The 25,524-nt window shown below is 40.9% G+C and overlaps 1 protein-coding gene across 1 annotated transcript in view; it reads left to right on the top strand.

Moving 5' to 3' along the window:
- Nucleotides 1-23,823, top strand: part of LOC133553644 (ras-GEF domain-containing family member 1C-like) — a 91,360-nt gene extending 67,537 nt beyond the window's left edge. Inside the window, 8 exon segments of the mRNA XM_061902096.1 lie at nucleotides 2,657-2,759; nucleotides 2,846-2,878; nucleotides 2,881-2,924; nucleotides 10,153-10,248; nucleotides 11,615-11,710; nucleotides 11,791-11,914; nucleotides 19,282-19,354; nucleotides 19,432-23,823. Coding sequence (XP_061758080.1) covers nucleotides 2,657-2,759; nucleotides 2,846-2,878; nucleotides 2,881-2,924; nucleotides 10,153-10,248; nucleotides 11,615-11,710; nucleotides 11,791-11,914; nucleotides 19,282-19,354; nucleotides 19,432-19,456 — 594 coding nt within the window. The 3' untranslated portion in view covers nucleotides 19,457-23,823.
- Nucleotides 23,824-25,524: the final 1,701 nt, after the last annotated feature.

The following is a 25,524-nucleotide window of genomic DNA, read 5'->3' as shown; positions in this document are numbered from 1 at the left end:
ATCGAGGTGCATTTTGAAGTAAAATTTGGCAGGATTCACCCCAGTCGGAGTCACCTTTGACTCCTCACTCATGTTTCCACTGAATAATTCTAGTAAAGCATCCGCAGTTGAAGGGAAACTCTACTTTTTCTAAGTTTAGCCTATAATTCACTGTCTATATGAGAACAATATATATATATATGTATATTTTTTTTTATTTCAATGTATTCTTACTCATAAATAAATGTAAATAAAAGTCATCTTGCAATGCAGTCAATTGGAGCTCCTAAATAACCAGCCCAAAAGCGCCAACCATACTGCATTTACATTTCCTCGCCTGAATGTTAACCAAGTTTGAGCGATATTTGAAGCGGCAAACTATTTTTAGTAATAAAAACAATTATATTGTGGAATAATTCCTACATTCCTAATAACGTTTCAACTAATGCAATTAATCACAAGATATAATTGCAAATACAAAACCCAAAACCAGTGAAGTTGGCAGGTTGTGTAAATGGTAAAAAAAACAAATTTAATGATTTGCAAATCCTTCTGAATTTATATTCAATTGAATAAACTGCAAAGACAAGATAATTAACGTTCAAATTGGACAATGTTGTTATTTTTTGCAAATATTAACTCATTTGGAATTTGATGCCTGCAACATGTTTAAAACAAGCTGGCAAAAGTGGCAAACTTGCTTGTTGCTGCTATGTTGACATCATCGGCTGGTGAGCTGCTTCCTTGCCTTGGAGCTTGTGAAAGTTTATTCTAGTCATAAATAAAGTCTTTCACCTTGATAGTAGAAGGCTGAGGATATAATCCGACAAATTGCTCAATTTTGACATCCAAATCCTGTTTTTTTTCTATGCAAGGGTTATGAGTCATTCTTCATCTAAACCAGGGGTCGGCAACCCGTGGCTCCGGAGCCGCATGCAGCTCTTTATCCACTCAGCTGCATAATCGCTGACCCCCCCTGCCTCTATTTTTGAAATTGTATTTATTTACTAGCAAGCTGGTCTTGTTTAGCTTGACATTTTTCATTCTAAGAGAGATAAAACTCGAATAGAATTTGAAAGTCAAAGAAAATATTTTAAAGACTTGGTCTTCACTTGTTTGAATAAATTCATTTATTTATTTTACTTTGCTTCTTATAACTTTCAGATAGACAATTTTATAGAAAAAAATACAACCTTAAAAAGGATTTTAGGATTTTTAAACACATATACCTTTTTACCTGAAAACTGTTTCATTTTAGATATGTAATCCTCCATGTTAAAAGTGCAAGCGAAAGGAAAAAAACAATCGCTGCTTGTTGTCACTTCTTCTGCAGCCGAGTTGTCGCATGAAGGATCACTAGCGCCCTCTACCACCAGGAGGCGGGAGTCATTTAATGACTCATATTTGACACACGCAGCTACGGTATATTAATAAAACATAGCTGCTTACTGTTCTTTTTAGCATATTCAATAGCTTGGACCTTAAATCCTACTGAATAGCTCTTAATCTTCTTCCCTTTATGCGATTTCAAATGATTATATATACCTTTTTACCTTTTAAATTCCTTCCTCTGCTTTCCTGACAATTTGAATCAATGTTCAAGTATTTTTTTTTTTTTTATTGTAAAGAATAATAAATACATTTTAATTTAATTCTTCATTTTAGCTTCTGTTTTTTCGACGAAGAATATTTGTGAAATATTTCTTCAAACTTATTATGATTCAAATTTAAAAAAAATATTCTGGCAAATCTAGATAATCTGTAGAATCAAATCTAAATCTTATTTCAAAGTCTTTTAAATGTCTTTTAAAATTCTTGTTCTGGAAAATCTAGAAGAAATAATGACTTGTCTTTGTTAGAAATATAGCTTGGTCCAATTTGTTATATATTCTAAAAAAGTGCAGATTGGATTCTAACCTATTTAAAACATGTCATCAAAATTCTAAAATTAATCTTAATCAGGAAAAATGACTAATGATGTTCCATAAATTCCTTTTTTAAATTTTTTCAAAAAGATTCGAATTAGCTAGTTGTTCTCTTCTTTTTTTCGGTGGAATTTTGAATTTTAAAGAGTCGAAATTCAGAATTAAATTTTCATTTTGTTCCTCTTTTCTCCTCTTTTAAATCGTTCAATTAAGTGTTTTTTTCATCATTTATTCTCTACAAAAAACCTTCCGTAAAAGGAAAAAAAATGTATGACGGAATGACAGACAGAAATACCCATTTTTTTATTTATATGGATTTATTTATTAAAGGTAAATTGAGAAAATTGGCTATTTCTGGCAATTTATTTAAGTGTGTATCAAACTGGTACCCCTTTGCATTAATCAGTACCCAAGAAGTAGCTCTTGCTTTCAAAAAGGTTGCTGACCCCTGATGTTCAGTGTGTCCACGTTTATAATAAGATTCATGACCTAAACCATAAAGATGTGTTCTGCTGTGGCTGACAATAAAACTGCCACAGAGCTCTATCGCTCCCTGGTGGTTTCTTGTGTAATTGCACTTTGACTTGCTGAAAACACCAAAGTGCCTTTGAATTATTCACTTGCATCACTGAGTGGCTTTTTAAACCAACAAAACCTTTCCCTCTTGTCTTCTAGAGGAATAAATACCATGAAGAACATAACTTTACGTGATGTAATGTAGTGTGTAACGAAGTCTTTTCTTGTAATTCCAGCCTGCGAAAAAGAAGCAGCGAGCCTTGGTGATAGAGTTCTTCATCGACGTGGCCAGGGAGTGTTTCAACATCGGAAACTTCAACTCCCTCATGGCCATCATCTGTGAGTCCACGCTGATCTTTATGCTTGATTGACTATCACTTCTTGGCACCGCATGAATCATTCAAATGCTGTTCCTTCCTCTTCAGCTGGAATGAACATGAGTCCAGTGTCCAGGCTGAAGAGACTTGGGGCAAGGCGAAGACGGCCAAGTTCTTCATTTTGGAGGTAATGACAGTTACGGGGTGGTCCAAAAAACCGAGTTTTTCGAAGGAATCACAATTTTTAATCGAGTCAAATAAATCCAAGATCAATTTAATGAAAACAAAAGAATGTTTTAGTCCTGTCCTGTCCAGCAACTCCGACAAATGATAGTGTTGATGTCGATCACAAGTGTCAAACTCGAGGCCCGGGGGGGCGGATCTGGCCCGCAAACTTCTGGTAAAATGTGTCAATAAAGTACTTACCGTATTTCCTTGAATTGCCGCCGGGGCGCTAATTAATTTAAAACCTCTTCTCACTCCGGCACTTACCAAAGGCATGCAGTAAATTTAGGCCTGCGCTTATAAATTTGAGTGTGATGTAAGGATACCATCATGAAAAGCACATTCATAAAAAAAACGTTATTATGGTCTTACCTTTACTTATAAATGAAGTCCATGTGCAGCTCCTTCTGATCAAAAGCATCGATAACTTGTTTATAGAAGTCTTCCTTATCTTTCTTCAGTTTTAAAAGTCTCTCTGTCTCGATGGAGATCTTCCTTTATTACCTCCTGCTTCGATGGAAAGTCCAGTTTAGAAAACGGTTTTATTTTAGATATGTAATCCTCCATGTTAAAAGTGCAAGCGAGAGGAAAAAATAAACGATCACTGCTTGTTGTCACTTCTTCTGCAGCCGAGTAGTCGCAAGAAGGATCACTAGCGCCCTCTACCACCAGGAGGTGGGAGTCATTTAATGACTCATATTTGACACACGCAGCTACGGTATATTAATAAAACATAGCTGCTTACTGTTCTTTTTAGCATATTCAATATTTTAGAGCTTAAATCCTACTGAATAGCTCTTCATCTTCTTCCCTTTATGCGATTTTAAATGATTGAAATCAGCCTCCTCCATTTTGAAAATGATGACAGGTGAAGTGTCACTCGTGACGTGACGAGTTTGACCCGGCGGAAATTTTAGGCATATGCTAATTATTTTGCGAAACGAGTTTGACCCGGCGGAAACTCCAGATGCGCTAATAAAAATAATATTGTGCGAAACATGTTTGACCTGGCGTTAATCCTGAGCCGGCGGTAAAGCTAAGCATGCGCTAATTATTTTGCGAAACGACCCGGCAGTAATTCTAGGCAGGTGCATACTATATACCAGGCGGCAATTCAAGGAACATACGGTAACCTCTAAAGGCCTTAGTTGGCCACATACGTGGACAGCACCTTTTAGCTCTTATTGCAAAAATTGTGTACTAGAGATGCGCGGATAGGCAATTATTATCATCCGCATCACCAAAGTCGTCATCCACCCGCCGTCTACCCGAACCAACATTTTATCTGGACCGTACTCGCCCGCTGAAATACATCAGAGGTCGTCCGCCTTTACCACTCATAGAGCTATTTAAACCTGTTTCACAGAGTAATGATGACAATTGGAGCCGCTAACGTTCCTGCGACTTACCAATAGCGTTTGCTGCTAGCGGGGTGTATGAAATAGTCAGGAATTGTCATGAATACAAAGGATTATGGGTATTTGTTATATTGCGCTTATATTGTGTTACTGTAGTGAGGATGTTCTCCCGAAATGTATTTGTCGTTATTAATTGGTGTGGCTTCACAGCGTGGCGCATATTACTAAGAGTGTTAAAATTGTTTATATCACAACCATTAGTGTACTCTGTACACACAACATGATGCTGGACTGACAAACAGATCGTACATGTTGTAGAAGGCGACAAAGTCAATGGCTTCATAGCACGCCCTAATACTTATTATCTGGGTGACTGCCGGCAGTCATTCTGGAGAAAAATAGCGTCTCTTATTATCTTCTTCGCTTTATGACACGGGTCTTAAATGGCTCTTTGAATGGCAAAGGATACTGATCACAGAACCATGCACATCAAATATTTCCGGATGGTTCAACCGCCACCCGCCCGAATGTAATTAAAATCTATTTTTTCGTCATGTCAACCGCCCAACTCGCGGTTTATCCGCGGATGAGACCGCAAACCGCGCATCTCTATTGTGTACACTACTGAATTGGGGTCTTGTGGCCGCTTATGTTTACACTTATACTGCCATCTGGTGGTGTCAGAAGAGTATAACATACAATGGAATTAAAAAAAAAAAAGTGTAAAAATAAGAATTAGCATGTCACTAAACATGAAGTACACGTTTGTTACTTATGGACTAAGTACATCATATTAAAAGATGATTCTTAGTTTTTATTGTAATTAGAGTCCAATAAGCCCAAATAGCAAAGATAAATAAAAAAAGCATGTAAACCAACTACTTGGGGCTTAAGAGGTAATAATATTTATCACTAAATGTAATTAATTTATTTAATTTTGAAAGAAAAATTACATGTACTGCTTGAAATTTCATGCCTTTTAAACTTTAATAGAATCCATTATTGCAACAAATACTACAGTATATTTCCAAACATGTATTCGTCTAAATAAAAAATACTTTACAGCAAACTACCCATAAAATGAATAAAAATTACAATAAATTTTACGTTGCTCTTTACAGCATATTAATTTTAGTTAAAAAAAAATAGTACCGTATTTTTCGGAGTATAAGTCGCTCTGGAGTATACGTCACACCGGCCGAAAATACATAATAAAGAAGAAAAAAAACATATATAAGTCGCACTGGAGCATAAGTCACATTTTTGGGGGAAATGTATTTGATAAAACCCAACACCAATAATAGACATTTGAAAGGCAATTTAAAATAAATAAAGAATAGTGAACAACAGTCTGAATAAGTGTAGGTTATATGAGGCATAAATAACCAACTGAGAAGAAACCTGGTATGTTAACCTAACATATTATGGTAAGAGTCATTCAAATAACTATAACATATAGAACATGCTATACCTTTACCAAACTATCTCTCACTCTTAATCACCAAATCCCATGAAATCTTATACGTCTAGGTCAGTGGTTCTTAACCTGGGTTCGATCGAACCCTCGGGGTTCGGTGAGTCGGGCTCAGGGGTTCGGCGGAGATCAAAACACACCCGACTCTTCGTGTAAATACAAACTTCTCCCTGTTGGCATATTACAGATACGGCAACAGCTGATTGATTTGCAGGTGTGTAATTTGTTGTGAGTTTATGTACTGTCTTAGTTTTGTTGTTTGAACAAGGTGATGTTCATGTACGGTTGATTTTGTGCACCAGTAAAAAAAAACATGGGAACACTTTGGTATGGGGAACTTATTCACGATTAATTAGTTGCTTATTAACATGCAAATTAGCACCATATTGGCTCTTAACTAGCCCTTAGGTACTAATTAATGCCTTATTCGGCATGGCCTTATTATAACCCTAACCCTCTAACCCTAACCTTAACCAAATAACTCTAAATTAAGTCTTTATTACTTAGAATATGTTCCCCTAGTGTCCAAAAAACTCTAAATTAAGTCTTTATTACTTACAATATGTTCCCCATACTAAAGTGTTACCAAAAACATATAACTTTGTCTTGAATTTGAAAAAAAAAAAAACATTTTATTTTTCAATAAAGAAGTGTGAAGTGAAGTTAATTATATTTATATAGCACTTTTCTCTAGTGACTCAAAGCGCATAGTGAAACCCAATATCTAAGTTACATTTGAACCAGTGTGGGTGGCACTGGGAGCAGGTGGGTAAAGTGTCTTGCCCAAGGACACAATGGCAGTGACTAGGATGGCGGAAGCGGGAATCGAACCTGCAACCCTCAAGTTGCTGGCACGGCCACTCTACCAACCGAGCTAAGGGTTCGGTGAATGCGCATATAAAACTGCTGGGGTTCGGTACCTCCAACAAGGTTAAGAACCACTGGTATAGTCTCTTACGTGAATGAGCTAAATATTATTAGTTTATATTTTACGGTAATGTGTTAATAATTTCACACATAAGTCGCTCCTGAGTATAAGTCGCACCCCCGGCCAAACTAAGAAAAAAACTGCGAATTGTAGTCCGAAAAATACGGTTCTCTTGACTGAGCTTCCGGTTTTTAACTGTAAAATCTCCGGTGTATTACTGTAAATAGAAAAAACGATACATGTGTTCTTACGGTAGAAAAACTGTCAGCTAAGTTGCCAGAATTAAAAAATAACTTGTACTGTTTTTACATTCACAATATAATGTTAAAAAAAAACTATGTAAATGTAACACAAAAATTCTGGCAATTAAGCTGCCAGATTTTTTCATAAAACACCCCCAAAAAACACTGGTACTGTTTTTCCATTTACCGTAAAATGGTGTAAAAACATTTCAAACACACTATTTTGTTATGATCCGCTACCCGGATCATCACATATTTTTGTTTTGTTCCATTTTGGTATCACATTCTGTTGTTTGACGTCCTTACTTCCTGTTTATTCTGTCACCATGGTTGCATATTAGTTCCACCTGCTACTCTGTGTTTACGCACACCTGTTATTCTTGATTACTGCCTTATTTAAGCCTGCCCCTTTTGTTCATTCTGTCTCGGATCCTATTTGCCTTACATGCAACAAGTGACGTATGCCTTTCTATGTACTTACTCGCTAGCTTTCACGCTACGCTCTGTTTATCCCTAGCTCTCATGCTAGTTGTTTTTGTTTTCCCTTTTTGTGCCTTTGTGCCAAGTGTGAGTGTTTGTTTCCCTAGCTCCCATGCTAGCGCCTTTTGTTTGCCTTTTCTGCCTAGCACCAGTGTTTTTGTTCTTAGCCTTTTATTAGTTAAGTAAATCTTTATTTCTTACCTTACGCTGTTTCTTGCCCGACTTATCCACGGAAGAACAAATCCGGCATCACTATGCCCACCAAACGTCACATATTTTACAGTCAAATTTGGTGAATGTTAAGTTTTTCCTGTGAATTCAACAGTCTATATAAAACAATGTATATTAGCTCCAGATTGTCCAGAATAGGGCAGCAAGACTGGTTGTGGGTTGTTCACCAAGAACCAATGTTAACCAAATGCATGCTTCTCTTTCCTGACTAAACAGTGCAGAACAGGTTGTCAACTAATACTCTAATATTGCTCAAATTAGTAACCGGTAGCAAAACTGCTGCTTTTCTCATGGCCCAAATAGTTTACAGTAGCACTACACATAATCATAATACCAGGGCGTGTAGTGAGGGGCATTTTGTACTCCCTTGTCCCAGGAAGAATGCTTTGCAGAAATCTTTTATTTATAGATCTGTATCGCTCTGGAATAATCTGCCTCGAATTCTCACCGGCATTGACCATGGAGTTTTAACTGGAATATCACCTAAAACCCAGGGTATCACCTACAATAAGTAAAGTGAAGTGAATTATATTTATATAGCGCTTTTTCTCTAGTGACTCAAAGCGCTTTACATAGTGAAACCCAATATCTAATTTTCACATTCAAACCAGTGTGGGTGGCACTGGGAGCAGGTGGGTAAAGTGTCTTGCCCAAGGACACAACAGCAGTGACTAGGATGGCGGAAGCGGGGCTCGAACCTGGAACCCTCAAGTTGCTGGCATGGCCACTCTACCAACCGAGCTATATTGCTAAACTATTTCAGAATGCACCTCTGAGTGTGGACTGGACTATACCCTGATATAGCAGTAAAATTCTGCCTATAATTCTAAAAAAAAAATAAGTACAGTGGGGCAAAAAAGTATTTAGTCAGCCAGCGATTGTGCAAGTTCTCCCACTTCAAATGATGACAGAGGTCTGTCATTTTCATCATAGGTACACTTCAACTGTGAGAGACAGAATGTGGAAAAAAAATCCAGGAATTCACATTGTAGGAATTTTAAAGAATTTATTTATAAATTATGGTGGAAAATAAGTATTTGGTCAACCATTCAAAGCTCTCACCGATGGAAGGAGGTTTTGGCTCAAAATCTCACGATACATGGCCCCATTCATTCTTTCCTTAACACGGATCAATCGTCCTGTCCCCTTAGCAGAAAAACAGCCCCAAAGCATGATGTTTCCACCCCCATGCTTCACAGTAGGTGTGGTGTTCTTGGGATGCAACTCAGTATTCTTCTTCCTCCAAACACGACGAGTTGAGTTTATACCAAAAAGTTTTATTTTGGTTTCATCTGACCACATGACATTCTCCCGTGTGCTCTCTGGCAAACTTCAGACGGGCCTGGACATGCACTGGTTTAAGCAGGGGGACACGTCTGGCACTGCAGGATTTGATTCCCCGTCGGCGTAGTGTGTTACTGATGGTAACCTTTGTTACTTTGGTCCCAGCTCTCTGCGGGTCATTCACCAGATCCCCCCGTGTGGTTCTGGGATTTTTGCTCACCGTTCTCATGATCATTTTGACCCCACGGGATGAGATCTTGCCTGGAGCCCCAGATCGAGGGAGATTATCAGTGGTCTTGTAGGTCTTCCATTTTCTGATAATTGCTCCCACAGTTGATTTTTTCACACCAAGGGGCTTGCCTTTTGTAGATTCACTCTTCCCAGTCTGGTGCAGGTCTACAATTCTTTTCCTGGTGTCCTTCGACAGCTCTTTGGTCTTGGCCATAGTGGAGTTTGGAGTCTGACTGTTTGAGGCTGTGGACAGGTGTCTTTTATACAGATAGCGAGTTCAAACAAGTGTCATTAATACAGGTAACGAGTGGAGGACAGAAGAGCTTCTTAAAGAAGAAGTTACAGGTCTGTGAGAGTCAGAGATCTTCCTTGTTTGAAGTGACCAAATACAAATAAATTCTTTAAAATTCCTACAATGTGAATTCCTGGATTTTTTTTTTCACATTCTGTCTCTCACAGTTGAAGTGTACCTATGATGAAAATGACAGACCTCTGTCATCCTTTGAAGTGGGAGAACTTGCACAATCGCTGGCTGACTAAATACTTTCTTGCCCCACTATAGTTCCTCCATGTTGGCTCTTATACAATAACAAGTCGCTATAGCAGGTCACAGCATTTAAATGGAGCGGTGATGGCGTTTTAAAAAATCCTTTTAGAGGGCTTTATGGTCAAAATAAATGAATGATATTACCTGCATTGTTAGCCTCCTATTTAGAATGTACAGGAAAGGGAAAGACATGTATTTTTGTCTCACATAGGGATTGTGGATTATGGGCAAAATACCAAAAAAGTGCATTTCCCTCTGAACTGCACTTGCCAAAAATATTCCTTTATCTTGCTCTACAAACTGGGTTAGTCCAAATTCTTATTCCCCCACCCCGCATACTAACCCAGAATTGACAGCATGCAATACTAACCGCGCCATAGCATGAAGCTAACAGCGTTTCGGTTTCCTTTGGCAGCATCAGATGGATCCGACGGGAAACTTTTACAACTACAGAACCGCCCTGAGGGGGGCCGCTCATCGCTCTCAGACGGCCAACAGCAACAGAGAAAAGGTGGAGCTTTACCGCTGCGTCGCTGCTTCTACCAAACCCAAAACCAGCGAAGTTGGCAAAAATGGTAAATAAAAACAGAAAACAATGATTTGCAAATCCTTTTCAACTCATATTCAAATGAATAGACTGCAAAGACAAGACACTTAATGTTCCAACTGGAAAACGTGACTTTTTGCAAATATTAGCTCATTTGTAATTGGATGCCTGCAACATATTTTTTTTAAAAGCTGGCACAAGTGGCAAAAAAGACTGAGAAAGTGGCAGAATGCTCATCAAACACTTATTTGGAAGATCCCACAGGTGAACAGGCTAACTGGGAACAGGTGGGTGCCATGATTGGGTATAATAGCATAGAATTTAGGCATTTCACCATCTACAGCAGGGGTCGGGAACCTTTTGGGCGGAGAGAGCCATGTAAGCCAGAAATTTCAAAATGTATTTCCGTGAGAGCCATATAATATTTTTCATCACTGAATACAAATAAATGCATGCATTTTTAAATAAGAGTATAATAATCCTCTTATTCTTTTTAATAACATTGTTATTGTAAATTTAACCAATAATAAATATGTTACTTCTTACTATTAATGTGACATCTTGAACAGTTGCGATAGAAAACAAATGGTTGGATTAAAATGCATGAGAATGTTTTATAATTTGAACGTTAATTTTAACACTGTGATTACCAGCGGAATTATTCATCACTTACCGTGTTAAGCAATGTCAGCTAAGATGTATCTGAGAGCCGGATGTAGTCATCAAAAGAACCACATCCGGCTCTAGAGCCATAGGTTCCCTACCCATGATCTACAGTCTGTAATATCATCAAAAGCTTTAGAGAATCTGGAGAAATCCTTGTACATAAGCAGCAAGGCTGAAAACCTACATTGAATGCCCGTGACCTTCGATTCCTCAATCAAAAATACGACATCAGTGTGTAAATGATATCACCTCATGGGCTCAGGAACACTTCAAAAGCCCTTAGATTTTCGCTACATCTGTAAGTGCAAGTTAAAACTCTACTATGCAAAGCGAAAGACATTTATCAACAACACCCAGAAACGCCGCCGGCTTGGCCCGAGTGTTTTTAACAGGCCATGTAACACAGAGGTAAAAATGCCCCTGTGCCTACTTTTTGGCAATTTCTTGCTGACATTAAATTCTACGTTAATGATTATTGGAAAAAAAATAAGTTAAGTATGTTGTCTTTGCAGTCTATTCAATTGAATATAAGTCGAAAAGGATTTGCACATCATTGTATTTTGTATTTATTTACGAATTACACAAGGTGCCAACGTCACCGGTTTTGGGTTTTGTATATGTTTTGTCACTATTTAATGACGCTCACTTTGTTTGTCACCCTCAGATCGTCATTCCCTTCTTCAGCCTTCTAATCAAAGACATTTACTTCCTGAACGAAGGATGCGCCAACCGACTGCCCAACGGCCACGTCAACTTTGAGGTGAGACGATCCCCGACCCGGCGCCAGCGTGGCTGAACTATTTTCTCCTTCTGGGTGTCAATACGTTGAATTTGTTTTAGAAATTTGTGGAACTGGGCAGACAGGTCGGGGAGTTCATGACCTGGAAGCAGATGGAGTGTCCTTTTGAGGAGGACCAGGCCATCCTACACTACCTCCACACTGCCCCCATCTTCAGTGAGGATGGTGAGTGTTTGCTGCACAACATTGGCACACCTGCACCGATACAAGAGCTGTATTTGACAGTTCTACCTTTACAGAGAGGTAGTGCGATAATTGAAGATGTTACAAGTGTGGTTGTAGCAAGCAGTGGTGTACAAGTGCACCGCATCATAATCATTCTTGCCGACCCTCCCGAATTTTCCGGGAGACTCCCAAATTTCAGTGCCTCTCCCGGGACATTCATTCTCACGAATTTCTCCCGATTTCCAGACGGGCAACAAGGCACGCCCCCTCCAGGTCCATGCGGATGTGTATATGTGTGTGTGTATGTATATATGTATGTATATATTAGGGCTGTGAATCTTTGGGTGTCCCACGATTCGATTCAATATCGGTTCTTGGGGTCACGATTCGATAATATATCGATTTTTTTCGATTCGATTCTCGATTCAAAAACGATATTTTTCTGATTCCAAACAATTCTGTATTCATTCAATACATAGGATTACAGCAGGCTCTACCCCAGTCTGCTGACATGCTAGCAGAGTAGTAGTAGGGGCGGCATGGAGTAGTGGGTAGAGCGGCCGTGCCAGAAACCTGAGGGTTGCAGGTTCGCTTCCCACCTATGGACATCAAAGTCGCTGCCGTTGTGTCCTTGGGCAGGACACATCACCCTTTGCCCCCGGTGCCGCTCACACCGGTGAATGAATGATGAATGAATGATTGGTGGTGGTCGGAGGGGCCGTAGGTGCAAACTGGCAGCCACGCTTCCGTCAGTCTACCCCAGGGCAGCTGTGGCTACAGATGTAGCTTACCACCACCATTGTGTGAATGAATGATGGGTTCCCACTTCTCTGTGAGCCCTTTGAGTATCTAGCAATAGAAAAGCGCGATATAAATCTAATCCATTATTATTATTATTATTATTATATGTGTGTGTGTATGTATATATGTATGTATATATTAGGGCTGTGAATCTTTGGGTGTCCCACGATTCGATTCAATATCGGTTCTTGGGGTCACGATTCAATAGTATATCGATTTTTTTCGATTCGATTCTCGATTCAAAAACGATGTTTTTCTGATTCCAAACGATTCTGTATTCATTCAATACTTAGGATTACAGCAGGATCTACCCCAGTCTGCTGACATGCTAGCAGAGTATCCATCCATCCATCCATCATCTTCCGCTTATCCGAGGTCGGGTCGCGGGGGCAACAGCCTAAGCAGGGAAACCCAGACTTCCCTCTCCCCAGCCACTTCGTCTAGCTCTTCCCGGGGGATCCCGAGGCGTTCACAGGCCAGCCGGGAGACATAGTCTTCCCAACGTGTCCTGGGTCTTCCCCGTGGCCTCCTACCGGTTGGACGTGTCCTAAACACCTCCCTAGGGAGGCGTTCGGGTGGCATCCTGACCAGATGCCCGAACCACCTCATCTGGCTCCTCTCCATGTGGAGGAGCAGCGGCTTTACTTTGAGTTCCTCCCGGATGGCAGAGCTTCTCACCCTATCTCTAAGGGAGAGACCTGAAAACTCATTTTGGCCGCTTGTACCCGTGATCTTATCCTTTCGGTCATGACCCAAAGCTCATGACCATAGGTGAGGATGGGAACGTAGATCGACCGGTAAATTGAGAGCTTCGCCTTCCGGCTCAGCTCCTTCTTCACCACAACGGATCGGTACAACGTCCGCATTACTGAAGACGCCGCACCGATCCGCCTGTCGATCTCACCATCCACTCTTCCCTCACTCGTGAACAAGACTCCTAGGTACTTGAACTCCTCCACTTGGGGCAGGGTCTCCTCCCCAACCCGGAGATGGCACTCCACCCTTTTCAGGGCAAGAACCATGGACTCGGACTCGGAGGTGCTGATTCTCATTCCGGTCGCTTCACAGTCGGCTGCGAACCGATCCAGTGAGAGCTGAAGATCCCGGTCAGATGAAGCCATCAGGACCACATCATCTGCAAAAAGCAGAGACCTAATGCTAGCAGAGTAGTAGATTTAAAAAAAAAAAAAAAACAGCTTTTATAATTGTAAAGGACAATGTTTTATCGACTGATTGTAATAATGTAAATTTGTTTTAACTATTAAACGAACCAAAAATATGACTTATTTTTTATCTTTGTGAAAACATTGGACACAGTGTGTTGTCCAGCTTATGAGATGCCATGCAAGTGTAAGCCACTGTGACACAATTTTTTTATTTTTATAAATGTCTAATGATAATGTCAATGAGGGATGCAGAAATTATAATTAATATTGATACTGTTGTTGATAATATTCATTTTTGTTTCATTACTTTTGGTTTGTTCTGTGTGGTGTTTGTGTCTCCTCTCAATTGCTGTTTATTGCAGTTCTGAGTGTTGCTGGGTCAGGTTTGGTTTTGGAATTGGATTGCATTGTTATGGTATTGCTGTGTAGTGGTTTGTTGGATTGATTAAAAAAAAAATAGATTTTTTTAAAATGAGAATCGATTCTGAATCGCACAACGTAAACGATTCGATTCGTATTTGAATCAATTTTTTCCCCACACCCCTAGTATATATGTATGTATATATGTATGTATATGAAATACTTTACTATCAGTGAATTCTAGTTGTAAAAATACTCCATCCCCTTAATCCCGACCCCGCCCACCTCAACACCCATCAGATTTTTGAGCGCCATGTGTAATGTTCTAGATTTTCAATGGAACATATAAAATGTTGGTGTTGTTTCCTTGAGTCATTTTGCCATCATATTGCAGTCCAGACATATCTCTGATGTTTGACTGGCATCTACTGGTCACACTTATCATTACATCATGTACCAGATCAAATTTGCTTCGAGGTTGATAAGCAAAACCAAAATTAATTCCGTACATTAAACGCAGTGGTTTATGAGGCGCACTGTCGAGTTTTGAGGGGGAAAAAAAGGAGTTTAAGTGTGCCTTGTAGTACGGAAAATAGGGCACATGAATCTTTCTGTAGTTGCCAAAAAGGAGAGGACTTACAGGGGTGCCTTGAGGAACGCCTCAGTTATGTAACTCACAAGTTTGGACCATAGTGCTCTGTCTTCTAGCAAAGTTAGATGACATTCTTCAGCAAAAATCAACAGGAAGTTGTCAAAAACCCCTTCAAAACTAAATTGTCCCCCCCAAAATTTTCTTTTTTGCCTCTTTGAGCTGTAATTTGACCCCTTAAAATGCTTCAAAACTCACCAAACTGGACACACACATCAGGACTGGCGAAAATTGCAATCTAATAACTTCCGTTAGGAATGTCGTAGCGACATGAAACAAAAACCTCTATGTAGGTCTGACTTAGACCTAGATGTCATACGCTCACTTCTTTTAGCAAAAATCAACAGGAAGTTGTCAAAAACCCCTTCAAAACTAAATTTTCCTAAAAAAATTTCATTTTTGCCTCTTTGAGCTGTAATTTGACCCCCTTAAAATGCTTCAAAACTCACCAAACTGGACACACACATCAGGACTGGCGAAAATTGCGATCTAATAACTTCCGGTAGGAATGTCGTAGCGACATGAAACAAAAACCTCTATGTAGGTCTGACTTAGACCTAGATGTCATACACACTTCTTTCAGCAAAAATCAACAGGAAGTTGTCAAAAACCCCTTCAAAACTAAATTTTCCTAAAAAAATTTAATTTTTGCCTCTATGAGCTGTAATGTGACCCCTTAAAAGGCTTCAAAACTCACCAAACTGGACACACACATCAGGACTGGCGAAAATTGCGATCTAATAACTTCCGTTAAGAATGTCGTAGCGACAAGAAACAAAACCCTCTATGTAGGTCCTACTTAGACCTATATGTCATACACTCACTTCTTTTAGCAAAAATCAACAGGACGTTGTCAAAAAACCCTTCAAAACTAAATGTTCCCCCCAAAAAAATCATTTTTGCCTCTTTGAGCTGTAATTTGACCCCCTTAAAATGCTTCAAAACTCACCAAACTGGACACACACATCAGGACTGGTGAAAATTGCGATCTAATTACTTCCGGTAGGAATGTCGTAGCGACATGAAACAAAAACCTCTATGTAGGTCTGACTTAGACCTAGATGTCATACGCTCACTTCTTTTAGCAAAAATCAACAGGAAGTTGTCAAAAACCCCTTCAAAACAACATTTTCCTAAAAAATTTTCATTTTTGCCTCTTTGAGCTGTAATTTGACCCCTTAAAATGCTTCAAAACTCACCAAACTGGACACACACATCAGGACTGGCGAAAATTGCGATCTAATAACTTCCGTTAGGAATGTCGTAGCGACAAGAAACAAAACCCTCAATGTAGGTCCTACTTAGACCTATATGTCATACACTCACTTCTTTTAGCAAAAATCAACAGGACGTTGTCAAAAAACCCTTCAAAACTAAATGTTCCCCCCAAAAAAATCATTTTTGCCTCTTTGAGCTGTAATTTGACCCCCTTAAAATGCTTCAAAACTCACCAAACTGGACACACACATCAGGACTGGTGAAAATTGCGATCTAATTACTTCCGGTAGGAATGTCGTAGCGACATGAAACAAAAACCTCTATGTAGGTCTGACTTAGACCTAGATGTCATACGCTCACTTCTTTTAGCAAAAATCAACAGGAAGTTGTCAAAAACCCCTTCAAAACAACATTTTCCTAAAAAATTTTCATTTTTGCCTCTTTGAGCTGTAATTTGACCCCTTAAAATGCTTCAAAACTCACCAAACTGGACACACACATCAGGACTGGCGAAAATTGCGATCTAATAACTTCTGTTAGGAATGTCGTAGCGACAAGAAACAACAACTCCTATGTAGGTCCTACTTAGACCTAGATGTCATACACTCACTTCTTTTAGCAAAATTCAACAGGAAGTTGTCAAAAACCCCTTCAAAACAACATTTTCCGAAAAAATTTTCATTTTTTCTTCTTTGGGCTTTAATTGGACCCCCTTAAAATGCTTCAAAACTCACCAAACTGGACACACACATCAGGACTGATAGAAATTGCAATCTAATAACTTCCGGTAGGAATGTCGGAGAGATATGAAACAAAAACCTCTATGTAGGTCTCACTTACACCTACATTTTCATAAGTGACATTCTTCAGCAAAAATCAACAGGAAGTTGTCAAAAACCCCTTCAAAACAAAATTTTCCCAAAAAATGTCATCATTGCCTCTATGAGCTGTAATTTGACCCCTTAAAATGCTTCAAAACTCACCAAACTGGACACACACATCAGGACTGGCGAAAATTGCGATCTAATAACTTCCGTTAGGAATGTCGGAGCGACAAGGAACAAAACCCTCAATGTAGGTCCTACTTAGACCTAGATGTCATACGCTCACTTCTTTTAGCAAAAATCAACAGGAAGTTGTCAAAAACCCCTTCAAAACAACATTTTCCTAAAAAATTTTCATTTTTGCCTCTTTGAGCTGTAATTTGAGCCCCTTAAAATGCTTCAAAACTCACCAAACTGGACACACACATCAGGACTGCCGAAAATTGCGATCTAATAACTTCCGTTAGGAATGTCGTAGCGACAAGAAACAAAACCCTCAATGTAGGTCCTACTTAGACCTAGATGTCATACACTCACTTCTTTCAGCAAAAATCAACAGGAAGTTGTCAAAAACCCCTTCAAAACAACATTTTCCGAAAAAATTTTCATTTTTTCTTCTTTGGGCTTTAATTGGACCCCCTTAAAATGCTTCAAAACTCACCAAACTGGACACACCCATCAGGACTGATAGAAATTGCGATCTAATAACTTCCGGTAGGAATGTCGGAGAGATATGAAACAAAAACCTCTATGTAGGTCTCACTTACACCTACATTTTCATAAATGACATTCTTCAGCAAAAATCAACAGGAAGTTGTCAAAAACCCCTTCAAAACAAAATTTTCCCAAAAAATGTCATTATTGCCTCTATGAGCTGTAATTTGACCCCTTAAAATGCTTCAAAACTCACCAAACTGGACACACACATCAGGACTGGCGAAAATTGCGATTTAATAACTTCCGTTAGGAATGTCGGAGCGACAAGAAACAAAACCCTCTATGTAGGTCCTACTTAGACCTATATGTCATACACTCACTTCTTTTAGCAAAATTCAACAGGAAGTCGTCAAAAAACCCTTCAAAACAAAATTTTCCCCCCAAAAATTCATTTTTGCCTCTTTGAGCTGTAATTTGACCCCTTAAAATGCTTCAAAACTCACCAAACTGGACACACACATCAGGACTGGCGAAAATTGCAATCTAATAACTTCCGTTAGGAATGTCGTAGCGACATGAAACAAAAACCTCTATGTAGGTCTGACTTAGACCTAGATGTCATTCGCTCACTTCTTTTAGCAAAAATCAACAGGAAGTTGTCAAAAACCCCTTCAAAACTAAATTTTCCTAAAAAATTTTCATTTTTGCCTCTTTGAGCTGTAATTTGACCCCCTTAAAATGCTTCAAAACTCACCAAACTGGACACACACACATGTGGACTGGCGAAAATTGCGATCTAATAACTTCCGTTAGGAATGTCGTAGCGACAAGAAACAAAACCCTCTATGTAGGTCCTACTTAGACCTAGATGTCATACACTCACTTCTCTTAGCAAAATTCAACAGGAAGTTGTCAAAAAACCCTTCAAAAAAACATTTTCCCCCAAAAAATTCATTTTTGCCTCTTTGAGCTGTAATTTGACCCCCTTAAAATGCTTCAAATCTCACCAAACTGGACACACACATCAGGACTGGCGAATAATTGCGATCTAATAACTTCCAGTAGGAATGTCGAAGAGATATGAAACAAAAACCTCTATGTAGGTCTCACTTACACCTACATTTTCATAAATGACATTCTTCAGCAAAAATCAACAGGAAGTTGGCAAAAACCCCTTCAAAAGAAAATGTTCCTACACACTTATCAGGGCTTGGGTCGCGGGGGCAGCAGCCAAAGAGGTCCCGTCCATCGCTGCTTGCAGCTTCAATTTATAATTGAATCACTTTTTTATTTTTCAACGAGTTTGTAGTTATTTTTATATCTTTTTTTTCCAAGTATTTCAAGAAAGACCACTACAAATGAGCAATATTTTGTATACAATTTAATAAATCAGAAACTGATGACATAGTGCTGTATTTTACTTTTTTATCTCGTTTTTTCAACCAAAAATGCTTTGCTCTGATTAGGGGGTACTTGAATTAAAAAAAACTTTTACAGGGGGTACATCACTGAAAAAAGGTTGAGAACCACACAACAAGAGTACTCTAGTGTTTGTAGGAATTTGCTACAATAATTTTTGTCTCCCAAAATCTGAACTGAACCAATCCAGGGCCGGATTTGTACAGCCCAGCTATGGACGCAAGTGCACGTGTCCGGTGACTATATATCCTTTATCCCTTTTCCTCCCCCTAGGACTTTACCTCGCTTCCTACGAGAGCGAGAGTCCAGAGAACCAGGTCGAGAAGGACAGGTGGAAAGCACTCAGGTCAGTGAACGACTCAAATCCGAACGAGTGCGATCGCTTCCCCTGGCGCTGACATCTCCATCCTCTTCCCCCCTCAGGTCAAACGTTCTGGGGAAGACATGAGGCGCTGACGCCGGCGAAGGGAGCGCACGCTCTCATTGCACTACCATGAACTGTGAAGGAACCAAGCTGGTACTTAGGTGGTTTTTTTCTATGAAGACAAAATGATGAACAGGTTTCATCGAGAAGGTGTACGGGGGGGGGGTCCTACGATGTGAAAAAGTCATGAAGCTACTGAACAAATGATGTAATCATAACACCCTGATGCGTTTACTCTGTGAAGACCCGTTTACGACCACGGAGATTGCAGTTACAGGGAAGACCACTTTTGAACACCTTTGTTTTTTTTGTTGTGTTTGCTCCCCTTTCTCGTCTTCTTCGGTCCAAAGCCTTGATAGATATTTTATTTGACTCTTTACTCTGTAATGTACTTTAATGACATTAAGGGCGCTGGCTAGCCCGTTGTTAACTTTTGCAGGTCTACTGAAGGATTGAGTGTGTGCCTGGGAAGCATTCGAACGGTTCTGTCGTGTTTGTGCGCGTGGAGCATTCATGTTATTTATTGTATTTTATTTTGCCGTATCGGGGGGGGGGGATATGAGCTGTTGCAAAAGTGTTTACTCCTTATTCCTTTTAAGACGTATTGTGCCATGAACGCAAGACAACTCCCAATTACACTGCAAAAAGTCAGTGTTCAAAAACAAGGGAAAAAATACAAAGATGATGGGTATTTTATTTGATGTAAGAAAAATTATCTGCAAATAGAACAAGAACATTTGGCTTGTCAAGACTTTTCAAAACAAGTAAAATTAGCTAACCTCAATGAACCCAAAAATACCTAAAAATTTCCATAACACACCCAGGCAGGTCCCACGGGAGGAGAGGGTAAAAGTTGGAAAAGTCGGCAAAAGTCCCAAAAATTTTAAAAATACCTACCCAGGTTCGAGTCCCACAAGTCCCGCCACCGGCCACGCAAGTCCCGGGATGCCCAAAATGTCCATAACACACCCAGCTGAGTCCCACGGGGAGGAGGGGGTAAAAGTTGGAAAAGTCGGCAAAAGTCTCAAAAATGTTGCAAATACCTACCCAGGTTCGAGTCCCACCAGTCCCGCGGACGGCCACGCAAGTCCCGGGATGCCCCAAATCTCCATAACACACCCAGCCGAGTCCCACGGGGAGGAGAGCGTAAAAGTTGGAAAAGTCGGCAAAAGTCCCCAAAATGTTCAAAATACCTACCTAGGTTCGAGTCCCACAAGTCCCGCCGCCGGTCGGGATGCCCAAAGTGTCCAAAACTTACCCAACAAAGTCCCACGGGAAGGCGGGTAAAAAAAGGGAGAAAAGTCGGTGAAATCTTCAAAAATCCATGCGGGACCTAAAAATAAGTCCTGGGATGCCCAAAATGTCCATAACACACCCAGCTGAGTCCCACGGGGAGGAGGGGGTAAAAGTTGGAAAAAGTCCCAAAAAAGTTCAAAATACCTACCCAGGTTCGAGTCCCACAAGTCCCGCCGCTGGTCGGGATGCCCAAAGTGTCCAAAACTTACCCAGCAAAGTCCCACGGGAAGGCGGGGGAAAAAAGGGAGAAAAGTCGGTGAAATCTTCAAAAATCCATGCGGGACCTAAAAATAAGTCCCGGGATGCCCAAAATGTCCATAACACACCCAGCTGAGTCCCACGGGAAGGCGGGGGTAAAAGTTGGAAAAGTCGGCAAAAGTCCCAAAAAAGTTCAAAAAACCTACCCAGGTTCGAGTCCCACAAGTCCCGTCACCGGCCACGCAAGTTCCGGGATGCCCAAAATGTCCATAACACACCCAGCCGAGTCCCACGGGGAGGGTGGGTAAAAGTTGGAAAATTCGGCAAAAGTCCCAATAAAGTTCAAAATACCTACCTAGGTTCGAGTCCCACAAGTCCCGCCGCTGGTCGGGATGCCCAAAGTGTCCAAAACTTACCCAGCAAAGTCCCACGGGAAGGCGGGTAAAAAAAGGGAGGAAAGTTGTTAAAATGTTCAAAAATCCATGTGGAACCTAAAAATAAGTCCCGGGATGCCCCAAATGTCCATAACACACCCAGCCGAGTCCCACGGGGAGGATAGGTAAAAGTTGGAAAAGTCAGCAAAAGTCCCCAAAAAAGTTCAAAATACCTACCCAGGTTCGAGTCCCACAAGTCCCGCCGCCGGTCGGGATGCCCAAAGTGTCCAAAACTTACCCAGCAAAGTCCCACGGGAAGGCGGGGAAAAAAAGGGAGAAAAGTCGGTGAAATCTTCAAAAATCCATGCGGGACCTAAAAATAAGTCCCGGGATGCCCAAAATGTCCATAACACACCCAGCTGAGTCCCACGGGGAGGAGGGGGGAAAAGTTGGAAAAAGTCCCAAAAAAGTTCAAAATACCTACCCAGGTTCGAGTCCCACAAGTCCCGCCGCCGGTCGGGATGCCCAAAGTGTCCAAAACTTACCCAGCAAAGTCCCACGGGAAGGCGGGTAAAAAAAGGGAGAAAAGTCGGTGAAATCTTCAAAAATCCATGCGGGACCTAAAAATAAGTCCTGGGATGCCCAAAATGTCCATAACACACCCAGCTTAGTCCCACGGGGAGGAGGGGGGAAAAGTTGGAAGAAGTCCCAAAAAAGTTCAAAATACTTACCCAGGTTCGAGTCCCACAAGTCCCGCCGCCGGTCGGGATGCCCAAAGTGTCCAAATTGTACCCAGCAAAGTCCCACGGGAAGGCGGGGAAAAAAAGGGAGAAAAGTTGGTAAAATTTTCAAAAATCCATGCGGGACCTAAAAATAAGTCCTGGGATGCCCAAAATGTCCATAACACACCCAGCCGAGTCCCATGGGGAGGAAGAGGTAAAAGTTGGAAAAAGTCCCAAAAAAGTTCAAAATACCTACCCAGGTTCGAGTCCCACAAGTCCCGCCGCCGGTCGGGATGCCCAAAGTGTCCAAATTGTACCCAGCAAAGTCCCACGGGAAGGCGGGGAAAAAAAGGGAGGAAAGTTGGTAAAATTTTTAAAAAATCCATGCGGGACCTAAAAATAAGTCCTGGGATGCCCAAAATGTCCATAACACACCCAGCTGAGTCCCACGGGGAGGAGGGGGTAAAAGTTGTAAAAGTTGGAAAAAGTCCCCAAAAAGTTCAAAATACCTACCCAGGTTCGAGTCCCACAAGTCCCGCCGCCGGTCGGGATGCCCAAAGTGTCCAAAACTTACCCAACAAAGTCCCACGGGAAGGCGCGGAAAAAAAGGGAGAAAAGTCGGTGAAATCTTCAAAAATCCATGCGGGACCTAAAAATAAGTCCTGGGATGCCCAAAATGTCCATAACACACCCAGCTGAGTCCCACGGGGAGGAGGGGGTAAAAGTTGTAAAAGTTGGAAAAAGTCCCCAAAAAGTTCAAAATACCTACCCAGGTTCGAGTCCCACAAGTCCCGCCGCCGGTCGGGATGCCCAAAGTGTCCAAAACTTACCCAACAAAGTCCCACGGGAAGGCGCGGAAAAAAAGGGAGAAAAGTCGGTGAAATCTTCAAAAATCCATGCGGGACCTAAAAATAAGTCCTGGGATGCCCAAAATGTCCATAACACACCCAGCTGAGTCCCACGGGGAGGAGGGGGGAAAAGTTGGAAAAAGTCCCAAAAAAGTTCAAAATACCTACCCAGGTTCGAGTCCCACAAGTCCCGCCGCCGGTCGGGATGCCCAAAGTGTCCAAATTGTACCCAGCAAAGTCCCACGGGAAGGCGGGGAAAAAAAGAGAGAAAAGTTGGTAAAATGTTCAAAAACCCATGTGGGACTCGAACCTGGGTAGGTATTTGGAAAATTTTGGGGACTTTTGCCTACTTTTTCAACTTTTACCCCCCCTCCCCGTGGGCCTCGGCTGGGTGTTATGGGCATTTTGGGGATCCCGGGACTTGCGCGGCCGGCGACGGGACTTGTGGGACTCGAACCTGGGTCGATATTTTGAACATTTTTGGGACTTTGCCGACTTTCCCCCCCCCCCACTTCCCGTGGGACTTTGCGTTTTGGACATTTTTTGCATCCTGGGACCTCTGCAGCCGGCGGCGAGACTCGTGGAACTGGAACCCGGGGAGCTATTTTGGACAAAATTGGGACTTCCTGTGCACCATTGGTGGGCGTGTTTTGGACATTTGGACAAAAATAGTTTCAAGCATGTTTTACTCAACATACAGTGGGGCAAAAAAGTATTTAGTCAGCCAGCGATTGTGCAAGTTCTCCCACTTCAAAGGATCACAGAGGTCTGTCATTTTCATCATAGGTACACTTCAACTGTGAGAGACAGAATGTGAAAAAAAAATCCAGGAATTCACATTGTAGGAATTTTAAATAAATTATTTGTAAATTATGGTGGAAAATAAGTATTTGGTCAACCCTTCAAAGCTCTCACTGATGGAAGGAGGTTTTGGCTCCAAATCTCAGGATACATGGCCCCATTCATTCTTTCCTTAACACGGATCAATCGTAGCAGAAAAACAGCCCCAAAGCATGATGTTTCCACCCCCATGCTTCACAGTAGGTATGGTGTTCTTGGGATGCAACTCAGTATTCTTCTTCCTCCAAACACCAGCAGTTGAGTTGATACCAAAATGGATACATGGATGATACAGCAGAGGATTGGGAGAATGTCATGTGGTCAGATGAAAACAAAATAGAACTTTTTGGTATAAACTCAACTCGTCATGTTTGGAGGAAGAAGAATACTGAGTTGCATCCCAAGAACACCATACCTACTGTGAAGCATGGGGGTGGAAACATCATGCTTTGGGGCTGTTTCTCTGCTACGATTGATCCGTGTTAAGGAAAGAATGAACGAGGCCATGTATCCTGAGATTTGGAGCCAAAACCTCCTTCCATCAGTGAGAGCTTTGGATGGTTGACCAAATACCATAATTTACTAATAAATTCTTTAAAATTCCTGGATTTTTTTTTCTTCACATTTGCACAATCGGTGGCTGACTAAACACTTTTTTGCCCCACTGTAGGTCATCAAATCTCAGCAACAAGCTGTAGTATCTTACTGAGATCATTTAGGACCAAAACCCTTCAAACAAGTAAAACACTCCTACATAATATCTGCTAAACGAGAAGAACGATCTTATCAGACAGAAAATAAGCAAATATCACCCTTATTTGAGATATTTCATCTTACTTCATTTGAACATTTTTGCCGTGTGGTTTAGCAGCCCTTCGTCCCCTCGTCTTCCTGCCCTTCAGGAAGTTCTCTCTCGACTGACGTTCAGTTATTACGATTATATTTATGGAGATTTCTGTGCTGACAGATGTATTGTTTCTCTTGTACCTTGTCCTTTGACTGCATATGAAGTGACACAGCATGTTACGATGGGTTATTTGTCCCGAAAGGGGACCGTGTATTGACTACTGTTACAAGATGTCGGACAAAGTTACATATCGGGCGGGGGTTGTGCCATATGAGTTTACCGGTTGTCATGACGATTCAGGCCCATATCTTACGTGAGGTATGTCAGTCAATCAGCTTTGTTTTGGGCCGTTTTACCGTGCTTTTTCGGGGTTATTTATGAGGTGTTTGGAAAGTGCGGAAGTGATGTATTTAGAAGCATTTTATCATTCTAATAGCTTGATGTCGAATATTATCTCTGAAGAAGCACCTTTCCCTTCCAGTAAGGATCTGCTCCTCATCCATAAACGTTCCCTGTATATGACAAGCCAGCAGATTATGACACATGACCTAAGATGTCCAGATTCCGCTCGATTTATCTGATGACAATCGCCTACGAAACATCGGTTTGACTGGTTTTGACATCGCTATATGAAGGATTGAGCGTGCTCCAGTGTTTTTCTGAGGTCAAAACGAGCATCGCTGCAAAATGTGTGTTCAGAAAAAAAACCTTTAATAAAAGTAAGCCATGCTCAGTTGTCGGTCTGCTCTTTATGCACGGCACCCTGCTCCTTTTTTTTAATTTTTGACTAGGAGGCAAACATGTCAGGGAGAACGGCAAGTCAGCAATTATGCATCGATGTTCTACAGGGTGTGAATTTTAACAAGCCTTGAAAGACTGTTGGGACATTTTAATTTCAAGTTTTGCAAAGTGCAAGTGAAGAATTATTTCATGCATCATCTTTTAAAAAGTTTCCATTTTTGTAAGT

Source organism: Nerophis ophidion, linkage group LG05, assembly GCF_033978795.1.
Source record: "Nerophis ophidion isolate RoL-2023_Sa linkage group LG05, RoL_Noph_v1.0, whole genome shotgun sequence".
NCBI classification, from domain to species: domain Eukaryota; kingdom Metazoa; phylum Chordata; class Actinopteri; order Syngnathiformes; family Syngnathidae; genus Nerophis; species Nerophis ophidion.
This window is presented reverse-complemented; position numbering and strand designations above follow the sequence as displayed.